The sequence below is a fragment of the Centroberyx gerrardi genome, chromosome 22, assembly GCF_048128805.1.
Source record: "Centroberyx gerrardi isolate f3 chromosome 22, fCenGer3.hap1.cur.20231027, whole genome shotgun sequence".
In the NCBI taxonomy this organism is placed as follows: domain Eukaryota; kingdom Metazoa; phylum Chordata; class Actinopteri; order Beryciformes; family Berycidae; genus Centroberyx; species Centroberyx gerrardi.
In genome coordinates, this window is record NC_136018.1 from 21,396,545 (window position 1) to 21,423,646 (window position 27,102).

General features: G+C 41.6%; 1 protein-coding gene across 1 annotated transcript in view; it reads right to left on the minus strand.

The window, feature by feature from the left end:
- Nucleotides 1-5,593: 5,593 nt before the first annotated feature.
- plppr4b (phospholipid phosphatase related 4b) overlaps nt 5,594-27,102 on the minus strand; it is a 38,424-nt gene continuing 16,915 nt past the window's right edge. The window contains exons 3-10 of the mRNA XM_071924087.2: nt 16,813-16,942; nt 15,723-15,918; nt 10,809-10,866; nt 9,102-9,275; nt 6,115-7,321; nt 5,954-6,051; nt 5,827-5,896; nt 5,594-5,760 (exon numbers count right to left, since the gene is read on the minus strand). Of these exons, the coding sequence (XP_071780188.2) occupies nt 5,594-5,760; nt 5,827-5,896; nt 5,954-6,051; nt 6,115-7,321; nt 9,102-9,275; nt 10,809-10,866; nt 15,723-15,918; nt 16,813-16,942 (2,100 nt within the window). The remainder of the gene's footprint in view (nt 5,761-5,826; nt 5,897-5,953; nt 6,052-6,114; nt 7,322-9,101; nt 9,276-10,808; nt 10,867-15,722; nt 15,919-16,812; nt 16,943-27,102) is intronic.

Consider the following 27,102-nt stretch of genomic DNA (forward strand, 5'->3'; position numbering starts at 1 on the left):
CTGGGATACTGTTTTTCACCTGTTTGCCGTGATTGCTGTTTTGCAGTGAATACACGTGTGGTGGGTAAGTGGTTGCACCCCTGGACACGCCTTCAGTTAGCCTGCCTCTCCATTGCTGGCCTCAGCCCACGCTCCCCTTTGTAAGTACTGGAAGTGTTTAGTAAAATAATTGCATTTGTTAGATTTTGATTAAATGATTGTAATAAACATTTTGTTACTTCCTTTCACATAGGTTTGATTCATTTTTCATTTGTGTTTAACCCATCCTCTCCCCAGACCCTTCCAGTCATTAATTATTCAATAAATTTGCATTTCTTTTGGAATCACGTCTCTGTCTTCCTTCAGTTGTCGAACTTGTGTAGCCTGTGTATGACCGAGGTATTAGTCCAGGTTCCTCAATATACTTCCTGGGGTGAAATTCCCCAGGTGGCGTTGTCGGGTTAGTTATATTCTGTTTGCTTATATCGCCACCCCGCCACACACAGTTTGTCCTTAGTGGCCTACATAGCCCAGCAGTTTTGCTGTGCTTTATAAATGTTTTGTGGTTTCTGTCACCCTCTAGTGATCGGAAAATTGCTTATTGCAGCTTTAATAGCTTTTTCTTTTATCCTTCATATACTTGAGTCAGTACTCATAATGTGCGTCTCTTCCAGGCTCCTGTGGTCTCTTAACATCAGGCCAAGCCAGTGTCATTCCTGCTTTCATCAGGCTGTACCAGTAATCTGTGTGCTTCATCTCAGTGAGAACGAGAATACTCACTGACAGATGATGCGTGCATGATACTGGTTTGGCTTGATGTTAATTAAGGGACCATGTCTAACCATGTCTATTAGTATGTAATATGTTTATATAAGCAAGTATTGTTAATGTGTTATTGTATCAGTTTGGGAATACTGTATTTGTTCCAGGCTTCCACATATAAATCTATATGGGAAAATCTGTAGTTTTTGTAATTCCAAAACCCCATAGTATACGCACTGTTACAATAATAGCTTTGATGTTATAATTTTCAAATTTGCCCATTCATTTTGTCTATTGAATTCTGTTGAGACGGCCATGTTGTACGTGTAGCAATGCAATCAGCTCTAATTAGAATGTGTATATTCTGACTTGTATACCTGTGGGAAACAGACTGTGAATCTGAATTGACAACAGCAACATGGATGAGAAGACATACCTTGTTTGGTTTCAATAGCAAACATTTATTCCAATCATTTAGACAATGCACAGTTTGTCATCTACCCTGATCAACGTGCTCTGAACTGAATAGTCAGTCTTGATTGCTAAGTTAAAACGACTGTAAAGCAATCAATACTTTGCTATATTTTACTGTTACACAAAACTGTAACTATTGATCCTTGGGTGTATTTTTTTTTTTCTTCTTTTTGAACTCAGCTGATTCACTTGATGGTAAATCCATTTTTTTACAGTGTTTTTTGGGCTGCATAGGATTCATACAGCTCGTCACAGTATCAGAAAACATATTTATTATTCATCCAGGGACAACACAAGAGGCTACACATGCAGAGAGCATCCATTCACAGTTCTACCCATTTTGATCTACATTTCTACCCAAGTGTCACGTTACACTCTTTGATTTCACAGGCCTTTGGGACAGACTCTAAATGAGACACAAATCATTCAAAACAACGTAATGTAAATATTCGCGTCATATTTTTGTTCCTTTATCTCCAATCTATATAGACAATATGTTATTTGGGGGATTTGTGTGTTATCTTTTGTGTGTATCTTTCTAAAGGGATTATGGACAATGTTAAGGCTTTGAAATACAGTAAGTAACTTTGTGTTTTGGCCTCTTACGTCAAGTAAGCAGAAGTTGGTAAAGATGGCCGTGATCAGGTGATGTCATACAGGCTGGCTTCACAAATACTATATACCCATAGAATAGGAACGAGGAATAGACACTGTCTGAATTTATATAATATTGTTGAAGAAATGAATAGTGTTTCATGTGTGGACAGCACATCAGGCTCAGTGAGTTAGAAATGTAACACAACTGGAAGTTTCAGCCAAATGATTTCGTCACCATGGTTCATGGATGTAAGTAATGAATTTACTGTCATTACTGTAGCTTTGAGTACCTTTTTTGTGTGTACCTGTGCTTTTTAAAATGTTTTTTGAAGGCAGTAAATTCATGCTTACTTTAGTATGTTTTGACTGAGGTATTGTACTTTGCTACATGTTCAACTGCATCCAGGTGGATTTTTGTCCAACATTTTGTAGGCTCTCTAGAAGCATGTCATCAGAAACTGCCTTAAATTTAATTAACATCTGCATCAAACCTGCACAGGCATGTGGAGGAGACATTAAGTTAGTTAACTTCAACACTAAATTCTCAAATGTATCCATGAAAGTAGCTTAGTTAACGTTAGCCAAAAAGGTATATCCATCCAGCTACAGTATTTTTGGTTTGTGTTAGCCTGGTTGTTGGCTAGGTAGTTCGCTAGCCATGCTAGCTAGCTGGATAGCAAATAACAAAAGAAGCATCAATGTAGTAATGTTATTAAATAACAGGGAAAGTTCAATATAGTCTATATTACATATATATTACATATATTACATGTGCAATATCACTATTGAATTTTCTAGTAACTGTGTAGTAACTGAGGAACTTTTACTCTTAGTACATGTTAAATAGGCTACTTTTTACTTTATGCGTTGAAGTGATTTTTACAAAAGTAATTTTACTTCTTAAGCAAAATGTTAGTTAAGTAGCATCAATTTGAGAAGGATGTGTTGATACTCTTTCTACCACTGGCCATGGTAACACATCAGCTTTCTGAGGTTTATATCAATAGATTAAATTGTAAATTCTAATATATAATACATTCTATGGCCGTGTAGCTACCAGCCAATTGACCATTGGAGAATGTTAATTTGAATAGGAATGCCCTCTCTATTAAATGCACCACAGTGAGGAAGATACCCACTGGCCAAGTTGGCTAGCAAGCGAAATGTTCAGCCAAGTATCTAACAAATGACAGAATCCTAGTTACATCGTGTTAAAGTCAAGCCTACATTTGATGTTATTTTGGATAGATTTTCACCAGAACCACTGGCTGTGTTGTCTCATGGTCTCATGAGATCAGTCAAAAGCTACATAAATTATTATGATGGTGGAATGTGTGTGTGTACTATAAACAATTCATGGGCTTAACTTAAAACCAAATCCAGCTACTTAAGTGTCCCAAAGCTTGAAGTTTAAAAAGTAATGACTGGACTTAAAATATTCAATGCAGCTGGACTTCTTGTGATTTTAAAAACAAATATTTCTCTTTTCCTTTCCATCTTTTGGAGAGCTTGAATCAACTGTATGACATCAACTCACAACCCCAGCTATCTTTACTAATTTTTGTCATGGTTGTAATACATACACATTTCATATAGTGACCTATGATATGGGCAGGGCGCCATCGTCATTTCATTAATGAAAGAAAACCAGCCTGGGATAATGACCTGAAAGGGGCAACAGTACTTAGATTAAAGGATTGTCAATTAATTCTCTTACTATGAAACACAGCAAAAGGAACGTAAAACACTTCGGTAAATGCCAGGTAAAAGCATGTTTACAATAAAATTGTGTGATATGCACTACATAAAAGTGGCCATGCAAATGTTACGGGGGTATAGAATAAATCATGTACAATATAATGCAAGCTTGCTATACAAATACTGAAAATTACATCTGAGGATTTATATTCCTATTTTCTATGAAAACTCCTTGCTTTGGCAAATATTTCATATACTCAAAAATGACACTGGCAAAACAGTCTTATAGTTTCATAGGACTATTGGTGCTGATATTGTGTGTTAGTATCAAATGTATTTTGTATCCAATAGGTGTTTAATTTAACCACTGATTGAATCTAAGATACTAATCAATGATATGTACCATAATGTAAATCAATGTAAACAAAGATTTTTGTAATTGTTCAACTCTATTAAAATACCCTCTGTCTCAGCTTTCCCCCAACTGAGCCACCAGGACGCACCCTATGTGTGGCATTTTAAAATCAATAAATCATTACCACATTAATTTGATACATTAGCATAATTACCATAAACACACTGCTGCCAAGAAGATTGGCAGTTTCTATCGGCCTCTACACTGCATTTAACATTGTGTGCCACTGAGTAGGATTGCTTTACAGCACAAAGGGAGAATGCTTTATGGCACAAAACAGGAAGAGGGCGCTGTTCTTCCAGCTCAAACAGAGCTAAAGCTTTCTGAGTTTCTGGCAATGGAAGATGGTGGAAGGAGTGAAAGGCTGATGGAAAAATCACTTCCAACATGTTTATCCTCTTCAGGGAGGGGGAGGGAGAACAGAAAGCAATGGGGCTTATGGGAAATGTCTTAATTTTGAGAAACACTAGCACTAACAATACCACTGGCACCATGGTCTTATTTGTTTATGGTAATTATACCAAGGTATCGCAATTAATTTGACAGTGATATATTCCTGTTTAAAAATGCTGCAGGTAGCACCTTTAAATGTACAACAAATCAACTGAGAATCAACTGTAGCTCTTTGCTACCATGTAACACATACTAGGTGAGCACAGTGTTTTACGGGGCATTCTGGTTCAAAAGGAAGCCTAAAACAATTTGAAATGCTTCAAAGAAAAATATACTAAAAAGATACAAGGACATCTTATTAGCAGTTTGACACCTGTCAAACTCAGGTGGCAGGTTTTGAGGTTTTTTAAAGAAGCAAAATTATTACACTGAATTACTGTTTTTTGTGCTGTAAATATGGGGAGGGGGATTGACATGGACAATCACATGTAAGTGTACAGAATATAAAGATAAGGTCAGAGTTTACGGTATACAAGGTACAGTAAACGCATATTTCAGTGCAAGTCACAGCATATTTGACTTCATCGCTACAGAAGGAATGCTAAGCACACTTATGGTTCAAAACAGTTTTCTGTTGAGTATGTGGTATCTGTACAGAAAAGAGACAAAATACAAAACATATCTCTGTCACATATTAATGTCATAGTCATTTACTCTTTGTAAAATAATTCATTCTTTATCTATTCAAATTGTACAGTATGTTGTATATTAAATAGTATTTTCTGGTGTAGCACCCTTTTCAAACATACACAGTATTTACAGTGCAGGGAAGTAAACATTGGTTTCACAGCTATGATACAATAAATTTGCAATAGTTTGCTACAGTTTGAATCTTTCAGTGCTACTCACGTTTAAATTTTTTTGTGATGAATTATATCCAAAACGTACAGAACTGTCTAAAAAAAGTTATCTCTGTCCCCAAACCACTGGCACAGCATCAACGCTACAATAGGTATCCTTAGGAGTGACCACAAAAGTACACAGTGATTATTTCTACAACACTTAAAAGGTTGTGCTTTAGTGTCAACACGTACAAAAATCTCATGCTGAATAAAACCTTTTCTTTTGGGTTTATAATGATATGTACAGTGACCGCTAACACTGGCTCTTATCACAGATATAGGGTTGCTGTTTGGCCAAAAAGTTTCTCTGAAAATCCGACCTGTCCTGCTGCATTTGTTCTGTTTTCTCAAAAATCTCCAGTCTTTTCTTATGTTATTCCTTGAAAGTGGGAGTTAGCGACGTCCCCTTGTAGAAAATATTCCGGGTATTATCTGGGCTGTTGGCTCTCTCTGGGATCAGGATTATGTTATTCCCTTTTCTCCGCAGTGTGGAGTCACGGCTGGAGGCTATTGAGGGGGTCTCTGAAGTAGCCTCCCCACCTCCACCGCCTCCTCCTCCTCCTCCTCCTCCACCTCCACCGCCTCCTCCAGATCCAGAGCCGCTGCCATCCCCTGGAGTGACCCGTATGGTGGAGAGGCCCTGTGGATGCAGCCTCTGCTCTGATTGGCCGGTGTTCTGGGTGTGGACGGTAACCACGGGCGGGGTGCTGACGGTGGCAGTGGTGGTGACGACGTGATTTGCGCGCTTCCTGTCAATGGAGCCTTCGCGTATAGAATCTGAGCTTTCCGAGTCTCTGTTTAGATCGTTGAGCTCAAACGACTGCCTCAAACCTCCACCTCCTCCTCCTCCTCCACCACCTCCTCCACCTCCTCCACCTCCTCCACCACCTCCACCAGCTCCAGTGCCGTGATCCAAGGACCGCCACCTCCATGCCCCATCTGTGGATGGGGCTTGGATCACAGGCCTGTTTTCAGGGTGGGCCTCGACTCGGACGATTGCCCCGGTACTCCCTGAAATGCTGCCTGTGGTGCTGCCGAGCGAGCTGGGCCCTGTGGTGCAGTTGGGATCCTGGTCGGTCAGTGCCCTGTAGCGAGCAGAGCCCTGGCAGCTCCCGGCCATGCTGCAGCCCATGCTGCCCTCGTCTAAGCTCTTGGAGTGAGTCTGCAGTAGGCCCTGCTGCTTGGACATAGCAATCACCTGCATGATTCGCGGCTGGCTGTTTGGCCCGCCGTCGTTAGTCCTACAGGCTGCGGTCTTCTCTGCCGCCCTTTGCCAATTAGCCTGCGCTGCGCTATTAACTGTTGTCATCCCCTCACCTCCTACCATCGTCCTCGGGGAGGTGTTGTTGTAGTTCTCGTGAGCTTCCTCTGGTATGTGGACCAGCTGCGAAGACCCCGGTCTAGACTGCATGGATATCCTGGTCCCTCCGGTGATCCCGCTGCAGTTACTGGGCAGGGTGGTGCTAGCGCCTGTGGCCAGTTTGGCCATGTATGCATGAGCGCTGCCGTCGAAGCCTCCGTTCAGACCCATAGCCGATGGCTCAGAATTGGACCGGAGCTCCATGCTACCATGGTGGTGCGGGTGCTGGGAGGATTGGCCGGAGGAGGAGTCCATGGAGGAGGAGAAGGAGTCGGGGACCTGCAAGGAGCATTTGCGGCTGTCGTTCTTGCTTTTCCATTGAGAGAGCAACTGCTTGGAGCGGCTGGAGTCCATGGAGGCATGGTGGAGGGTGGCAGCGTGGCGTCTGGCGGCCTCCTCGTACGCGGCCATGGCCTGGGGGGTGTGGACCCGGGGGAGGGTGTGGCTGAAGGTCACCATGGGCTCCTTGCCCAGGGGGCTGCGGGGGGAGATCACCTCCACGTCGGCACTGGAGCGCTTCAGGCTGTCGCCGGGTCTCTGCTGCTGGAGGGCGCGGTGGAGGAGGCCCTCGGAGTGGGAGGTGGGGATGCCCGGCTCCCCGGCCATGGCCTTCATCTGCAGGTGGTGGAGGACGGCCTCCTGGCTGATGTGGGGTAAGGAGCAGGGGGGCCGGTGGAGCTGGGGAGGGGGACTGCTGCTGGCCTCCTCGCTAGGCTGGAAGTTCCCGACCGCATACAGCCCCTAGAGATGACAGAGGAAACACACAAACAATATAGGACATAAGGCTACAGTGCAAGTAGAAGAAGTGCTTGACACTATTTAAAAACAAGACCTACAGGGCGTTCCTGTAACAGCAACTATGAGAACATGTTTGTAATGACTCAAAGATCCCTCTGATTTGTTAAATTAAAAGGTTACTCAAGGACAATGAACACAAATTACACTGTTATATAGTAATCCTTTTTGGGACTTTCAAATTCAGAAACACATTTTCATCATTCTAAACATGGCCAGAGGTGGGCTTATCTCCATTTTTCATTCAGCAGTGATGCCACCACTACTAGAGAAACTGTGAAATTGAAATTATCCCCCGAAACACAAGCAAGTAAAAGGCCAGTAATTAGAATTTGTGTTTTCATCATGATAAAGTAACCAAACAAGAACAGCTTTAGAACAAGGCAAGAGTAAGCATGTAAGCATGTTGTCCCCCACGAATCATGCAGAACCCCTCCAGAACAATCAGTAACATATATGTACTTTGTTTTGTCATTCCAGCACCCCCTTGGGCCAATCAGTGTCATTCTTTAAAAAGCCGGAAAACACTTTCAAAATTAGAGGCCTTTAGACAAAATGTGATCAGTGATCAGATACGAAGATCAGATAAGATATCATGGACACATGGACTAATGAATCGCCTTCATTGGGTTAATCAGTTGAAAACCCCAAGTTTCTGCAAAATCTGAATAGTGGTGTCTGTGATATTGTGCATGATGGACGAACGAACACGCAAACAAAGTAATGACCGAACAGATGAAGATCATAAACCCCTCCCCTATTTCATCTTGGAGGTCAATTGCAACAAAAAAGTGCGCTAGTGCTTTCTAGATGCTCAGGTGGAGAACTCATAGACATGATTTTAGTGAGTGAAACTACGTGACTTTAAAAACTCTGGAGCTGCTGGAACTGTCCATGCTACCACAGCATGCACCAGCAAGGTTGAAGCTTGTTCTTCTATCGTATTGCCTGGTGTATGAGCACACACTCGATTTCCCACACACAGTATTCCTCAGGGCCCTTGTGGGTTTGTGCAGCCTAAATAGTGCCTACCATAATTTTGCTAAGCAGTGTGCATGGCAAAAAGTCTTACACACACAGAGCCCAGCTCTTATAGAGGTGCTCCTCCCAAGCACCTAATAAAGAGCCATGTATTCAGAGCAACTTGCCTTATGTTATGTTCACTTATTCACATTGAATTCCAGGCGTAAATGCACCCAAGACGCATTGGGGACGGATTAAAATCTGATTGTTTGAGACGCATTATGGCTGCAAGTTGGCCAAGTGTAAATGAAAATGTTTCTGCAAGTCACATCCAGAAACTCCTGCCAAAAAGTTACGGCTCGTTTGAGTTAGCTAATAGTGGTTAAAAACTAGGCCTACATTCAGTAAGTAATTGAATTTCTATCTGGCTGCTGAAGACGCATTTTCGATAACAAATTTAAATGTAATGTGGATAAATCACATCCGGATACAATCTGGATACAAGTTGCATGAAATGCCAGGTGCAAAATCCCACCCAAGACGAGCATTACTCTTAGCAGATCTGTTTTTATTCCAAGTTAAAGCTGCACTATGTAGGACTATGTCAGTAAAAATCACAAAGAATTGAATTTTCATCATGGGGACAGCTACCACTGGCACCAAAACAGCAACAGAGATAAAAGCAAAGCCAAATGATCCCCAACTAGCCCCTCTGTACGAGGAAGCCATTGTAAGGCAGGCAGTAGATGGGACCGGCCCCTACCAGGTAGACGGCGATGGCCCCTCCCAGCAGGAAGCCCAGGTAGACGTCGATGGCGTGGTTCTTGTACTGAATGATCCTGGTCAGACCGCAGATGATGGCACAGATGATGAAGGAGAAGACCAGCAGGGGTTTGAGCAGCTTGGACGAGTCCGTCAGTGTGCTGTTGAAGTACATCTGTGGACACATACACACACACACACATTTACAGAATTATTTTGTGTTATGCCCATGATTACTTAGCATTATGCATAATCTGATGGCGATGTGCCACAGTACCACCCCTCCCAATCAGAAGTATTTGGCATTTAGATGGACACAAAACACAATTCAACCTGAGAGAGTTCTCATCTCTTCTGAAGAGGTTGCTCTCTCTACATCATCTGATTATTGGTTGTGTTCCAGAGAGGGTGAGTCAGCATCTTCCATCACAGTGACATTTTATTAGCATAGATTGATATGCCAACCAATCTTCGCTGTGGACTGCACTGCTGGACTGCACTGCTGGACTGCATTGTGGGCAATGCGGTCGGTGCCAATCCATTCAACAGGCACCTCAGGATCACTCTTTAGTCCCTGTCAGCATTTTGCCTGGGCCTGGCAGATTCTATGATTGATTATTGCATGTTTATATTGCACGTTTGAATATTGTGAATATTCAAATTAATATTGTATGTTTGAGTATTACATGTTTGTATGCATGCACATTTGGAGCACCTCTATAAGAGCTGAGCTCTGTGGGTTTGTTGGTTTGTTCATGCGTAACACTTTTTGCAATGCACAGTGCTTAGGGGAATTACTGTAAGCTCTTAGGGTGAGCAGAGCCCCAAGAGTCCTGCATTAGGTAAATACAGTGTGAAGTCAATCAAGCATGAGCCAGCTCTAGGTTAACATTTGTGGCTAAGCCAACGCGTGAATTACATATTTTGTTCAATGATTGTCAACAACCCTGTGCTATCACAGCACTTTGGTGTTAACAGCTGGAGTTTTTAGTGTCAACGTAGTTTCACTCCAATCATTCATGGAGCGTTGGAGCATTCCCTGATTTGATCTGAGATTCCAGGATAGAAAATCCTCTCCCTTGCTTCCTGACTTGCTGGTGACAATGCTGCATCTTGCAGCAATGATAGCAGCCTTTCTGAATGGACAAACTCTTTGTGCAAAGTCTTTATGCCGCCTTTCAAAGGATCTTATATGCGCTACAATAACTGTTTTGTGACATATTCGTGAATTGGGAGCAATCTCAAAAAGGCTTCATCTATTGACCAGTGCTGTTAGGCAGCTTTTCACTCCCTGGACAGTTAGTGAAGAGCATGGCTTTCTTATTTGGTGAGATAGCGTACACTCTTCCCTGCGCAACCCTGTAGTGAATCTGGGCCTTAGTCTGTTGTGTCAGGGAAAGAAAACTGGTCAAACTGTCAAATGGCAGGTAAACTAATTCTACATTGTACAACAGCAGGGCGTTTTGGTGGCTTAGCAGGCAAGGATGAATACCACTTACTTGAGGCAAAACTGGTTCAAATACAGTCATCTCCTCTCTCTTTTGCAACTTTCATGTCACCCTCCCCTATTATACACGCTCTAATAAACCAAAAATACCATAAAGACGATATGTACCATATGTTGACTCGGCTATTTGTATCACATGAAGCACTTTCTGAGGAGGTGAACAGGGGCTGAGTGTTTGTGCAGGCTCAAACCGTTACTCACCGAAACGTAGACAGCGGCGAAGGACGCTAGGGTGGCGTGCTGCGACGGGAAGGATTTTCTGGAAGAGACAGAAGAACAGGAATAGATTGAGCCGGAGTCCCAGCCAACGTTCACGATGTATGAGTCATATATGAGAGAGGGAGGGGGGTGAGAGATTATACCACATCCAACAAAACATAACCGTAATGAGGTATCTCGAACGTCGCCTTGCACACACACGGGGCAAACGTGCGCGCAAATGTTTCTTTTTGAGTTGTATTTGGGGAACGTAACAAATCGGAGGCCTCGTTTGGTGTTCATGTGCCTCTTGTTCACGTGTCCACATACAAATAAACCTCAAAAACATAATTTCATAGCCAGCTCCCTTAAAAAAAAGGCAGTCAGACAGCGGTGAAGAGGCTCTTTAGATGGTACATATGTCTTTACCTGCTGCTATTGGCTATACACACATACGTACACAGCTGTGGAGTCAATCCCTGAGTACAATATGTTTCAATGTGATCTAATATACTGCAGAGTTTAGCAGCAGCAGCCTTACTGAGCGCTACATAATGGAAGTGAACCTGTGGCCCAGTTTCTCACTGAGCTCCATCCAAATGACCTACTTATGACGACTACTGATACACTCACTCCTCTACTCTATCTATGATCTTTAGCCTTGAGTATGCGTGTGTGAATGTGTGTGTGTGTGTGTGCATGAATGCATTTGTGTGTATCTGTGTGTGTGCGTGGGCGTTCATCCCTCCCGCTGTGTACCGACTGTGAGCTCTCCTCTCCGAAGCAGCATTTACAACATCTGGAGAGTCATAAAACTTTCATTCACACATGAAACTCCGGTAGCAATGCTTCTGAATGAAGTGGCCCATTTCTAGAACTGAAATAACCAATGCACAACTGTTATTATAAAGACAAACGGTTGACAAATGCTGGGCTCAAAGAATGTGGTTTTCAGTTTCAAAAAGGCTGTAAGTACATTGTACAAAGATGTACAATGACATCTTTCCCTGAATATCTCTAATATCGCAAATAAATGAGTAAAGGATCTAGTCTGTTAAAGTAATATTTTATCAATCAAGGGCTGAAGTTAGCTATTATTCTTTAAAAAGGTACTATAATTTTTTAAACAAATGTTGTAGTACAAATCATGGAAGAACTGGTGCATATTTTGAACTGAACTGAACCATTTATATGTCCCTGACCCCAAAATTATCACAAAAAGGCCTAATCAGCTTTACAAGCTTTGACAAAGGAATACTACAGCAGACTTACAATGGGTCACATTCTCATCAAAGCTGCACCAGGCAAAATTTTTCTATAAAAATCCACCCGTCTCATCAGTCTAAATCACAAAGAGGGGTTGCAACAGGGAAGAGCGTCTCATCCCTACTAATTCAGACCGTGTGGTTTTCGCCCTATTTGCCCAAATTAATTTCTGGTGGGAAATCTTCTAAGCGTACATGAAGTGACGAATCCAAAAGTGTCTCCTAAGCAGCAGAGAGCAAGTGCTCCGTCCACAGAAAGCTGGACTCACCAACGATGGCTGAACCTTTTGCACATTTTTTTTTCAACACCCCCCCACCCCTACTGCCACTAAGCCCTTCAATCTTTCAAAAATTCAAACAGGTTTCTCTGACTGCATTTTGGCAAAGTTGCCGAGTGCAGCTGTAAGAGACACATAAACAGAGTTCACCGTCCCATTTGTATCTGTGAAACTGAACTGGATTGCCACCAACCTTGGAAACGCTACCAATCCATTAAGACCAGGACTACCTTCCATCTCAACATCTTCTCCCCAAGAGCCAAGAACTGTTCAACCAGCCTATCTAGCACTCGAATCATGACCACAAACACAATCTCTGGTCTCCCACCACTCCTTATGGTTCTGACTTTCATCATACTACTGTTACTGCTTAGTCCATCCTAAGTGTTTCATGCATTTCACCCTTCTCACTGTAACTATTTCATGGTATACTGTTTTAGTGCGCTGCTTGACACTCACCATACTTCTACAGCTACAACCATACATACGTCATGCTGCCTGGATGCACAGAGTGATAGAATGATCACTGGATTTTGTATTTCTAAGAATCAAGACCATATTTCCCATGAACCTGTTGCATCCTGTTGCAAAGAGGATGCTACTTGTGCCCTTTTCTCCTCCCTGGTTCCTTTTTTAGAGGAACAAGAAGAAGGATAAGGCAGTTGATAACAGCCAATACGCATTCTGACCAGGTAAGCTAATATCAAGTTGAACTGTTGCAGTTAGAACAGTGGAGCTGGAATAAAGCAAAGTAAAACAGTTCCTGTTTTGTGCCATAAAGCAATCCAGCAGATTTCCTGCCAAATCTGACCTGGTGGCACACAATGTAAAATGCAGAGTAGAGGCCGCTAGAGGCTGACATTCTTCTCAGCAATCGTCTTGTTTGTTTATGGTACTTCTACTAATGTCTCAAAATGAATGTGGTAATGATTTATTGATGTTAAAATGCTACACATAGCACCTTTAATGTCACCAAAACTGTATGTTTAGTGCACTGGATGCATTGATTCTGATGCTAGAGTTAGCGTCGATGCTTCCTATACTGAAACCAGAGTGCTGTGCCTTTGCTGAGGAGAGTCAGGTAGTTCACTCTGCTGCTTATGCTGTTAAAATAGGTTAATAATACCCCTGGTCCACAACCATCACAGCAAAATAGTTTTTCATGCCGCATTGCAAACGAGAGCGCAGACTAAAGCTGCCATACAAGAGAGCGGAAGACAGTGTTTATGCCGGGAGCGTTCGGTTATATTTAGCCCCGCTACTCCGCGGCCAAAAACTACGTGTGTCCCAAATGCACGGGTCAAACCTTGCCTCATCGCCCTATCCCGCTGATGTCTACCGCCACACACACACACACACACACACACACACACAATCACACACAGAGTCGAAACATGACTCCATTAAAACTAACAAAAGCTCCCATCTCTATTAAGGCCACTAATTTAATCAGAGAAAGCCAGGCTTGGGACAGGGAGAGGGAGTCACTGCCTTAAGCTAGCGCCGGTCAGGAGGTTTTTTTTAACTGGCCGGGCTGCATATAGCGGTCTGTTATGTCTGTCAGAGTCCAGCCTTGGCTTTCTCAGAAGACCTAGACACTGATAAACAGCTAAATCACACAGGGAGGAGAATTATGTCACTTTCCTCTGAGAGAAAAGGAATGAGGATTTTTTTGGGGGGGGAAAAAATGGTGTTTTGAAATTCTGCAGACATAATTCAACACACTCAATATTGTTTGGACTCACTAGATGGAACTACGGCGATTTTCACATCTATCTACAGATCGATCTGCAGTCTGCTAAGCGCGTCTGGGGAAAATGGGTTTCTTGGAAAATGGAGAAATATGTGCGCACTGAATTCGAGCTCCCGGCAAATTTATGACAGAACAATGTCTTGGGCCCGACGAAGACCTTGTCGGTCAAAACGTTTTTTAATAAATAGAGTGCGGTATTTTTCCATTTTCCATGAATTTTGCCTTTATCCAGCACCTGAACTGTTGGATATGCATACTGTCTTTCATGTTCGAAAATGGGTTTCTTCTCATCTTAATCTGGTATTTATCATTAATCGAGTCATCTTTAAGGCTACTCGATTGGAGGTCACTGTTTACATTTATATTTCAGGCGGCTGCAATATTTCCCGTGTTCTTAATAAGCTATTTCGGAGATGAATACATATAATCATCTATTTTCCCTACAAAATCCACACATAGGCTCTGCAAAAAACTGTTTGCTGATATTCAACGTCTTCGTAACTGACCTCATTAACATGAACATCAAAAGGCTATGGCTCTCTCTCTCTCTTTCGCTCTCTCTCTCCCTCTCCTTCATTGTGACCAAAATAGATCTGTCTTGGCTCGTATTCATGTGTGAAAATAGATACCAGCAACAGAAACCGGCAATCAGCAAAATCCTCCCACAGACACCCAGGGAGAGTGTTAATTAGGTAACACTTTACTTGAAGTGGTGCTTATAAGGCATTATAAGGCGTCATAAGCGCATTATAAGCGCATTGTAAATGCATGATTATTATAATTAGAGCATGAGTATTGAACTCAATGTGCAAAAAAAAAATAGGGTACTTTATGTGGCAACTGTATAGTTAAATACATGATATTAATAGTAACTAGTAATCTTCTAGATGCTCATGCTAACTACCCAGTTCTTCTTCTATTTATGCAGTGTGTATACCTATATCATAATCCCCCACTTTCCTCTTACATTACTTTAAATTGAGTGCAATTTTCTGATGTTTAGCTGATGATTATATTATAATGGTCTTATAATCTGCTTGTAATACACCATAATGCCTTTTAGGGCTGAAAGATATTGACAAAAAATCTAACTGCAAATATTTGACAGAATATTGCAATTGCGATTTAAGTTTTTCTTGTTATACATTTTTTAGAATTTTAAAATTGTTTCAAGAAAAGTGATTTTGTTAAAAAAAAATAGATTTACTGAGTTTGAGTATGATGAAAGGTTTTCACCAGTATTGTACTTGATTCATGGACCAAAGATTACCTGCAGCTCTAAAACACCTTGTTTAGAAATCCAGTTTGGACGCCTCTCTCTCTTAAGCAATTAATTGCAGCCTTATTGCAATTTCGATTTCTTTTTCTTTCATTTCATTTCTTTTCTTTACTTTTCTTTTGTTTTTCTGTTCAGCTCTCAATGCCTCTCAAGCAAAGTGTTGCAACTTATTCACCAGCACTGTGGCCCCCAGCTGGAACGGCAAGAACATGGAATCATTTAGTAGCATGCGTAGACCTTGAGCAGGAGTCACTCTGTTTTTTAAACGCCGGCTTTCTCATTTTGGAACAAAGAGTCTTCAACATGTCAAATATGCCAATTCGAAGCATCAAACTTCCCCACCTGCCCTGGTTGATGGCGGCGGGGTCGGCGCCCGAGCAGATGTCCTCCATGACGTAGGGGTTCTGCTCGCAGCTGACGTTGAGTGTGGTGTAGTTGGGTTTGCACACGGTGAGGAAGTAGGGCGTCGGGTAGCCCGTCATCAGCTGCAGGACATCGGTGATGAGGGCCGTGGCACACAGGCCGAACGCGTGGACTCCTGAGGACAGAGGAAGACACATTGGACATGCTGAGACAGACAGAGGCTTTGACACTAGACTGATGTATTGGTGGGCAGATATATGAGGCCGATATTGGTCTTTTATTAAAAATCAGATCTGGTCCAGTCAGTGTGGTCTACCTCTGATATGATGATATGATGCAGTTTGATTTCTGACTGATTTATTGAATAATTGATCAACACTACACTAGTTGTCTATGGGAAGTCTGAATTGATTCTAATGCACACTTTTGATTGGATTCCACACAAGTGCGCATGAGTGTTTTTTTTTTTGGCGTGAAAATGGTAAAATTTTAAGATACTGAATATTATAATAATATATAAAATAGTAACGGTATCTGTCTTCAAACCCCCATATTGGTTGAACTCTAATAGAAACATACACACACTCATACAAAGCCATGCACATACATATGAGCAGAGCCATTCACGCATTTACAGTGCACTCACACACAAATTTGTTGTATGTGCAAACTTACTTGGCCAATAAAACTGATTCGGATTCTCTTTCTTGCACACACACACACACACACACACACACACACACACAGTTTTCATTTCAAGGTCTTATACCTTGCAATGTTGGAAAATGGAAAATTAGAGAACAATTCACAGAGGTTTAATATTAAAAACTCATTTGTTTGGCTGCAATAGCCTCCGTCAACACTGACAAAATGTTTTCATTCCTATGGTTCTTCTTGATTCATGTACCTTGTAGGAGCCACACGGTTGTGACAGATTTTTGGAATGTTGGAATCGATGTTGGACAATGGCACATCACATGTTTAAATAATTCATTCATTCATACAAGTTTAAATAATTCATTGAAAGTCATATGTTCCGGTCAGTGTATGGAAAGAAAAAGCAGCGTACCGATGAAGCGGACGGCTCTGCGTATGAAGGAGTTGAAGTTGCAGCCGGCGGCGTTGATGTTGGCCTCGGCCCCGGTGCTGCTCTTCCTCCGGGACAGACAGCAGAACAGGATGGCCTCTCCAATCATTATCTGTTAGCACAACACACAACACCAGACCTGTTAGAGAGGCGAGACAGATAGCACAGTGTGTGTGTGTGTGTGTGTGTGTGTTTATGTTTTGATTGGTGGCTCGGGTGCCAGCGGTGTCTATGTACATGCACTCAGGATATGTTTGAACATGTGTACATATGCATCTGTGTAATTGTGTGTTTGTGTGTGTGTGTGTTCTTGTACTGTATGTACATAGTACATGCTCACTTATGTGTGAATACTGTGCACCTTTGGGTGTAAATGTGAACACAGGAAAGATAGAAACTTGGGTTAGACTATGTTTTTTTTTTTTTTTTTTTTTTACAGCAGATACAGATAAAGATATTGTTTGGTCTGAAGCTGCCGATAGCCAGTATTCAATCATATCTGATCAAAATGTCACATTAGAATTAATTCAGATTAACCGCTTCCCATTGACAACCAGTGTAGTATTGATCAATTCTGAAATAAATATGTCAACTGCATCATATCCATAATATCAGAGATGAACGACACTGATTTGTAATAAATGGCCAATATCAGTCTAACCCCGATAAAAACGCGCTCCTCCAAAATATACTTTTGTTCTTCTCTCAGCTCTGTGAGTCTTAGCCCAGGGCAAACCTCAGTGCTTTGCTTCAGAGCCAGCTGAGAGGTGAGACAGAGGCCAGAGGACGCATTAGCGATGCTGTGAGAATCCTGCCTGTCTGACAGCTGCAGCCTTTTTTAACTTCTATTCAACCAAAAAGGGTTTTGCTGAGCATGTATGCGTCTTTCAGCACTGCCCTGCTTATCATTTGTACACTTCCATACACCCACTGGGACCTGCCCAGTACAACCACAGTGTTCTACCATTGAGCCACAGGAAGTGGCCTTATGTTGACATCTGACAGCCAGCAGTTCCTCATACTTGTAAAGCCTAATGTAACAAAATGCAGTCTAGACTGATGCTCCTACACAGCTATTTCTTCATGTGTTCCTACCTGGTATGAACACTAGAGAAGGGAAATGATGGCAAAGAGTGCAGACAAGTCCATCATGCTGAGCTACAGTTACAGGGACTGGAATCAGATTGGAACTGAATCTAAATTTCAAAACAGTCAGTGTCCATTCAGTTCTAAGTGAGCCGACACGCTTGTAAACACAACTCGCATTCAGGATGAAGCCAGTTGTTATTTGCCCAGCTTGGCAATGACTTCAACGCTGGCTGGCTACTCTCCAAAAATGGGCATAATCAACCATAGCTGCTGGATCTCTCCAGTTGTGATACATGCCTCCAATAATCACATCTGTAGCACACTTTCATAGCATTATAGTTAGCCATGTATAGTCGACCTTCAAGTGCTGCCAGTTGCCATAAGAGGTGATTGAGATTTGAGGGAGGCTTCGCGGGATAGGATGAATGCAATGTAGTAATGTTGCATTTTAACATCAATAAATCATTACCACTTTAATTTTGAGAAATTACCATAATTACCGTAAGCAAACGAGACCATCAAGAAGATTGGCAGCCTCTTCCGGCCTCTACACTGGATTTTACACTGTGTGCCACTGGATTGGATTTGGTGGGAAATCTGCTGCTTCACGGCACAAAACAAGGCGGCCAGGAAGCAACAGGGTTTATGGGGAAATGTGATATTAATGTTTAGAAACGCTAGCATTAACAATACCAATGGCGTGAGATTAAGGCTACCAATCGTTTTTATCTAAAGACATTCTAAAGGTAATATCTCATAGTCTAATCTACAGTCACATTAATTATTGCTGTGCAGTGTGGGGCAATGCAGCTCAGAGAGATATGAGGAGACTGCAGATCACACTTAACAAGGCAGCAAGAATGGTCTTAAGGTGTGGGTTTGAAAAAGGAGTGAGTGAACTACATATTACAATGGGATGGCCCACAGTAGTAGAGCATGTGAGACAACATTCTATAGTACTAATTTCAAAAATTCAAAAGTTTAAAAAGCCAGTTAGTATTAAGGACAAACTGCTATTAGTACGTGATAAACATCAAGTTAACATAAGAATAAGAGATAAAAATCATTATGTACTACCAAAAATAAAAACTGAAATGGGAAGACGGACTTTTATTTTCAGAACTGTTAAATTATGGAATTCATTACAATAACTCACTCAAGAACAGTACGGCAGTTGGATTGTTGATTGCAAGATTTCAAGATTTAAATGTAGTTATCATCACACTATTGTATTGCACTGTCAGTAGGTTTGTAGAGTGAACACATGTAGATTAATATGTGTATATATGTAGGTCCATACGGGATAAGTGTCAATGTATGTAGGTTATATGTGTCATGCATGTATGTATATGATATATGTGTGTCAACAATTATGTGTTGTATAATATGAATTATTGTATGCTTAAATGTTTTTAATGTGGACTCTTGGAAGATTAGCCAATAGGCTAAAAGAGATCCAAATAAAATCAATCAATCAATCAATCGTCTCGACCATGGTCTCATTTGTTTACAGTAATTCTACCAAGGTATCACAATGAATTTGACAATGATATATTGATGTTTATAAATGCTGCACATAGCACCTTTAACATAGCCATAAAATAAAAAAAAAATGACATGACCTAGATTTTTAAAAATCCAATATGCTCATTTCAAAATTCTCAACAGTGGATGCAGAAACAATGTATGTGTTGTTGGATGTGTTGTATGTATCTAGCTTGTAATTAAGGACAGACGCTTTCGCTGTCTCTCTCTCTTTCTGTGAATCTCTCTCTCTCACTCTCTTTGTTGATCTCTCTCTCTCTGTCTCTCTCAGTCTCTCTCTTTGTCTCTCTGTCTCTCTCTTTCTCTGTCTCTCCTCCCGCTAAGTGACTTTCCACAGCGCCGGACATATTGACAACACCACAGGCCGCCTGGCTGCCTGCAGATACTCCCCCTGTACTCCTGACCTTCACACATAGAATATCCTTCCTTTGGTTGAGGGTACCTGAAACAACAGAAACATACATTCCCACCAAGAATACAAATCAATAGATAAAATCTGGTACCAAAGACAGGACAAGAACGGCAGTGTTGGCTGTCCCTGAACGCGGTTGGGTTGGATTCAATTGAAAATAAGGCAACAGCAGGGTAGGAATTTCACGGCGGCCACGATGGCCATGGCCGTCGTTGCCCCTTGCTCTGGCCGTGATGCCCGTACGCCCCTACAGCCACCATGGCATTTGTGCCCTGCTACTGTCAGAGTCAGAGGAAGAGAATGGTATAAGGCTCATTGGTGTCAGTACTTCGATACAGCCATCAGATGGCGACGAAGAGCCAGAGCTCCCACCATAGAGCTCTAGTCTGTCTGGACTGAAATGGCTGGTGAAAATCCCCGGAAGATCGCTATGAGTCAGAAGCAGTCTCAAAGTTACGGTAGAAACGTGAGTAACTAAACTCTGCCGTTTTTGGTGAAAATAACATAAGCCTTGGTGAAATATTTTGGCAAGAACATAGATTTTTGTCAGTGTGACTGTAAATGTGAAGTTTGACTGCTACGTTTCCCCGCGTTTAGGGTCATTGGAAAGCTCAGAATTTCTAGTTTCCAGCGATACCAAGCATGTTATTGTAGACTGACGAGAAAATTATCTCGGATCTTTTGATCACAACTTGCTCTTATATTTACGAAGTTTATATTTGTATGACTTTATTGTTAAAATACTTCGTAATAAGACATAGTTTGGACAACATACAACATACATTACGGATTCTGAAAGCTGAAGACCCCATGTTTTCAAAACAGTATAACATTCATATCTTCTATAAATAGACCATCTTCCATCGCGATTTTTCGTAACTACGCCACGGGGGTGGACCCGGTAACGTTACCGGGTCCGTCGGGCTTAACAGGATATTTGTAGGCTCCAAATCCTCTTATTTCACTCAATGGCCTTTGTGCCCTGGCATGTGGCCTTTGTGCCCTAAAAAATTTTGTGACACCGAAGACCAAATGGCCTTGCCCCTGAAATGACGAAATTACAAGCCTGGGCAACAGTAAACATGATCCAATCCCCTCTGGGCCAATCAGTAACAGATATGTCACCTTGTTTTGACCTGTAATTGTAGCATCCCCCTTGTCAGTTATTTTGAAAATGTCGGAACACAGTCATGATGCCATCATCATGCCGCCAAGTTTCATCAAGGTCTGATTAGCAGAGTCTGAGATATCGCATGTGATGGATGGCCAGAGGAACAAACAAATGGATGGAGACTGATCCATAGACATTTTGTTTATTGATGTCAGGTTATTTCTAGGTAATGAAGTCCTTCAAACTTTCAAAAATTCAAACAGTTATCTCTTGTCGCCACTTGGGGCCGCCAAAGTGTGATTATTTTGCAGACCATGAGTTCACACTGCGAACAGCATGATCAACAACTCACCGGAAGTCCATTCAGTTCCTATAGAGCTGAAAGACCAGGGATGTGTGGATGGTCACCAAGCTTGTTGACCCATGAAAGTTTTTTAGCTGAACTTTTCGCGGTCAATCAACAACCAATCAGATTTCCATGCTTCCGTTAGAACAGCGAAACGTTCTGAAGGGCAATACCAAAGAGGCAAAGACGCATGATTTACCTGCCCAAAACTTTATAGCTGCGGACCAATATATAGATGCGATCGACCCCGCCCGCAATCGCTCAGAATAGCCTAACCCATCAACCGAGGCCCTCGCTGTGTGAATCGGTACGTCATGCTTCAACACATATGTCAACAGTAATTTCCCAGCCGCGGGACTTTCCAACCCGATAGGATTGGCTGTTTGATGTCAGCAGTGCACCACAGCTTGGCCTATCTGTGGCAGGAATACTCTGAGCGTCGGTTTAAGCAGCTCTCGCCACATGGTCGCTGTGTGTGTATAGGCCAAAGCAGCTTTTCTCCACGTAACACACACACATGCACACTCCTCTAGAAGTGACAAGTGGTGTTGCGGTGGGATACCTGGCTACGTGCACAGCACTCCTCCCGGATCGTAAATCTCCACCGAAAGAGGCGGAAGGGAAGAAGGAGGGTTGGATAGAGGAGAGAGAGGAGAGAAGGATAGAGCGGCATGGAAAAAGATGGATGGAGAGGAATAAAAAGAACGGAGCAACAGTGATGGACAGAGAGAGGGGGATTAGGAGTACTTAGAGGAGGGCCTCGAGGGATCTGCATAATACCGTTACTGACATACTGTAGTTATGATTTTCTCACTGAGCCGCGGTTTATCTGGGAAATTAATACAATATTTTTCTCCTCGAAATGGAGAAACCAACATCCAGCAAAAGGGCATATGCGGCTCCAAATAGAGTTAGACGATTCCAATACCAATATTGGACAGCCAGTACTTTTTGTGCTATCTTTATATTTGACTATTTCCATGCTAAAAAAACACAAATCCAAAAAATTACAACGATAATTTAATGTCTTGTCAGGGTGGAAAAGCCTCTGAGACAGCATTTAGACCATCATGGGACACTGTATGAATCTTACACTCTATTGAATTATAAATAGGCCTACAGTCTAATCAAGTCGGCCATTTTCAGGCAGCTATTCAACAAGTGTCTGTTTAGGAAAGGAATAAGCAACCAGACAGCGTAGTGAATGGAATTACCATACCTCGTTAGTATGTTCACCATTCACTCACCTGTTCCCAGGAGTGCTGCCTTCATTTTGCCATCATCTGTTTTATTTATCAATTAATCCCAATAAAGGTTCATTAGCAGCTTGTTTATCAATCTGGTGATGTCTGATTACTCCGTGCAGACACTGACTGTCTGTCTGAAAGGGACTGCTGTTGAATACAGATTTGGACCTTATTGGTTTCCCAAATACCTTCATCTGAAGGAGTGTCTATTGTTGGTAGGGAGATAAAGTGTGACACCTTGGATGAAAATTATTATTAAGTTTAGACAGATATAGGTTTTTGAAGGCTGATACTGATATTTTTGGATTAAAGCTGCTAATAGCTTATGTTTTGTGCTGATATTCAATCTGTTAAAAGCTGGAATCCAGGACTTTTTCCAGTAATAAATAGTTATTTTATCCATCTGGACTGTGGAGTCAGGTTACACAACACCAATTGGCAGTATTACCGTGGTTGGAGACGCTCTCCATAGACCGCTATTGAAATTTTTGACGGGGTAGGATGAAAGTCTGCTAACGTTAGCCAACACAGGTTACCTGCGCTTGGTAGCCGATTGCCGCTAGCTAGTTAGCATACTAGCCTACCCAAAGAGCTTACATTGAAAATAGTTTTTGGTGGACCTGACTGATATGCTATCGGCGCACACTGCAGGCTGCTGTTACTGTCAAGTCGCAATATTTACCATCATAAACCATGTTATTGCCTAATTTCAGTTACAATCATTGAAAGTCAAATTACCTGGTCTGGGGAAGCCATTTTTACTAGAATGGGAACTGTTCACTGGTGAGCTGACAGCACACGAGCAACACTGGCTGCTACACCTTCTTTGATAACATAATACTAATGTGTTGTTTGGTAGTCTCTGACTACAAACATCATTTCAAATACTTTTTGCTGCCGGAGGGGGAGACAAAGGGGGGAAATCTGGGAAATCTGTGATTTCAATTCAATTCATTAAACTTAATTGAAATAACAGATTTCAGCTTTAACCATTTTCATGTCTAAAAATTCAAAAAGAATTGATCAGTATTCTACGGAAGCGTAATGCATTCACTTGAGAAAAAAAAAATTGCCCTGTTTTTCTGAATTAACGAGATAATTATCTCAGAAAAACAGAGCAGAATTATTATTATTTTTTTAAATGCTCTGTTTTTCTGAATTAACGAGATAATTATCTCAGAATTCTGAGAAAAGTTTTCATGGAAAAAAAAAAATTCTGCTCTGTTTTTCTGAATTAACGAGATAATTATCTCAGAATTCTGAGAAAAGTTTTCATGGAAAAAAAAATTCTGCTCTGTTTTTCTGAATTAACGAGATAATTATCTCGTTAATTCAGAAAAACAGCATTTAAAAAAAAAAAAAAATTCTGCTGTTTTTCTGAGATAATTATCTCGTTAATTCAGAAAAACAGAGCATTTTAAAAAAAAAATTCTGCTCTGTTTTTCTGAATTAACGAGATAATTATCTCAGAAAAACAGAGCAGAATAATTTTTTTCCATGAAAACTTTTCTCAGAATTCTGAGATAATTATCTCGTTAATTCAGAAAAACAGCATTTAAAAAAAAAAAAAAAAATTCTGCTCTGTTTTTCTGAGATAATTCTCGTTAATTCAGAAAAACAGGGCAAATTTTTTTTTCTCAAGTGAATGCATTACGCTTCCGTAGATTAAAGTGTTTCCCCTTGAATTTAAATTTGTTGTTGCCGTGGAAAAGCCCCAAGCATTTAGACCATGGGACACTAAAATGCTCCATTGAAAAGCACTATTCGCACGGGACTAGTATTACCTGGGGACCTCTAGTAATTTGTAATAATTGCGGAGGTCGTCTGTGATCTTAATCCTGTGCAAATCTGCCATGTCCGTAATTTGTAAAGTAAAAATTCCACCGCAAATTACCTACCATATTTCGCCAAACACAGAAGTCATGTGATAATATTAGTCCCGTGCGAATCGGCATCTCTGTGATTTGGGGTGGTATTTTTTTTTTTTTTTTTTTTTCAAGGTTTTTTGTTTTCTCTGCGCCTTTTTTCTACCTCTTTTCCGGTCGAGAATTATGGAGGCTGCGTTGGCAATTATAAATGAAAGTTTTGACAGCATTTTGGGTGCAAATTCAGGAGGCTCATCTCGCTACACAGCATGGAGACCCATTCGCAGAAAGAGCAAGCTCAAATCCATCAGAAGAGCGAAATCTCAAAAGATGACGAGATGGATGACATTCATGGCAGCATGCGGCATAATTTTTTTATCTTTCAACAGGCTCAACAGTTATTATGTGGTAGCCTATTAATAGTAACGTTAGGCCTATAGCTAGCGACCAGACACTTTCCAATCAATATTTCTCCAAAAACAGTGCACAAACAAGCCAGGTGATTCATATCATAATTCAAGGTTAATATATCCGGGGGATAATGTCAGTAAATTCGAGTAAAATACAGACTTCGCTTATCCCGTGTGAATGCGCTGTACGAAACACAGACGTGGGGGGGGGTAATTTCTAAATCACATGAGGTCCCCAGGTAATACTAGTCCCGTGTGAATAGGGCTAAACACAGGATAGCAATTACAAAAAATAAATAAAAAATCACACACATTTGTGCAGAATCCAATGTCACATTAGAATCAATTCAAGTTAAGAGCTTCCAATAGATAACCACTGTAGCATTGATCAATTATACAATGTAATCAAATAAAATGCATCATATCCATCACATTGGAGATGGAAGACACTGACTGGCTGATATCCAGTGTTTAAAAAAAGGCCAATATTGGCCTGATATATTGGCAAATATCGGTCTAACCCTAATTATACATTCTCTAATTCTCAATAGTAAATGATTCAACCCCTCCGCCCCCTACCCCCTTGCTTCTGCATGTTTGAGATTTTCTCAAACATGCCGTGACAACTCAGTCATCTCAGTCATTTACCAAACACTGGGAACACGCCTGCAGAACCCAGGGAGGGAAACCATGCATAAAGCAATCGCGGCCTTTTCTCGCTTCAGCAGCCTGAGAAGACACTGCGGCAGCACCGCCAACCACACCCTCTGATCTTCTCACTATCCCCAAAACTGCTGACAACACCCTGAACACCGTCCCCGGGACCACGCCCTCCAGTTTTTTCACTCCGGCTCTTCACCTAGGGGGACGTGCTGCTTCACCAGAGGAACATGAGTCGGAACATAAGTCAGAACAACTTGACGAAACTCTTGGTGGAAGAACTCATTTTCCCATAAGCCCTGAGGGCGGGCGGGTGGCGGCCCTAACATAGAGTGACAGTCAAAGCGCCCGAGCGATCGGCAGCCGCAAGAGGCATTCTGACGCGAGGACAGGAAAGCCTCAGGTCTTCTTCTTCTTCTGCTCTGTGAGTCGCTAGGAGATGGATCTCTGAGGAAGAATGCGTCATCCGGCTGATACAAGGAGTATGAATCCGATTGATGTCGGAGGGTAAAAAAAAAGAACGTGTCTGGCAGATATCGGAGGGGGGTGTTTGAGATGTACGCCAAACCCACCAAAACCTGACATTTACCACTGATAGCTTTTTTCAAATTGCCAATGCCTTTTTTATATTAAAATCAATCAATCAATCACAAATGAACCATTCCTGGAGTTGAGAAAAGTTAAACCGCTATGTTCAGACTGCCAGCCCAAATCGCATTTTTGGCATATCCAGATTGGAGTCGGATTGATTTTATCAAGTCTGAACAGCAAAAAAATACATGGAAACCGATTTTTGCAAATCAAATTTAAGCCACATTTGCATGTGGTTTGAAATGAGATTCAAATCGGATTTCTACAGATGTGTCTCAGTCTGACCGCTCTAGGCGCTCAAAACGGTTTTCAAACTGTCCTTAACGTTACTCACAGCGCGACGCATGCCATTGACGTCACATCCAGAGCGCCAGAAATGAAATTGGAGAATGAAAACAACAGCCAATCCGACCTGCTCATTTGCAAATAACAGTGTGGACAGTCAGTCCTAAAGATCGGATTTGAGAAACAAATCAGATTTGCCTGCAGTCTGAACAAAGCCTTAGAGGAGCACATTGCTTTTTTGTGAGCCAACCAATCACAGCTAAGAAGAGGCAGGGTTTCATGGTACGTTGGCAGCTGACAGTTTACAACAATAACAACAAACAGAATGAAAATGCAGAAAGTAGCAATACTAAATTTGGTAGTAGTTGTTACTCTGATTATAATGAGTCAGTATGAAGGCACATTGGCAGCGTAGTGTGAACATGCCCTAAAGTTAGAATAAGGACACCCATCATTACGCAGTATAAAATCATCATGAAAGAAATTGCTGCCTTTTTACATGTTGGCCGTCAGAGATATAAAGAAGAGAAACTGTTTGGATTCCTCATCTCCATTAGTCAAGAGGTTAAGAGTGTTGTTGACACAGCTTCAGAGCTGACAGATTAGTCATATGGGGATGAAAAGAACATAAGCACTTCTGATATTATGGGATTGGGCATGTCAGCAAGTCACAGGATTTTAGTAAGAAAGGCAGGGGAAAAAATACTGCCG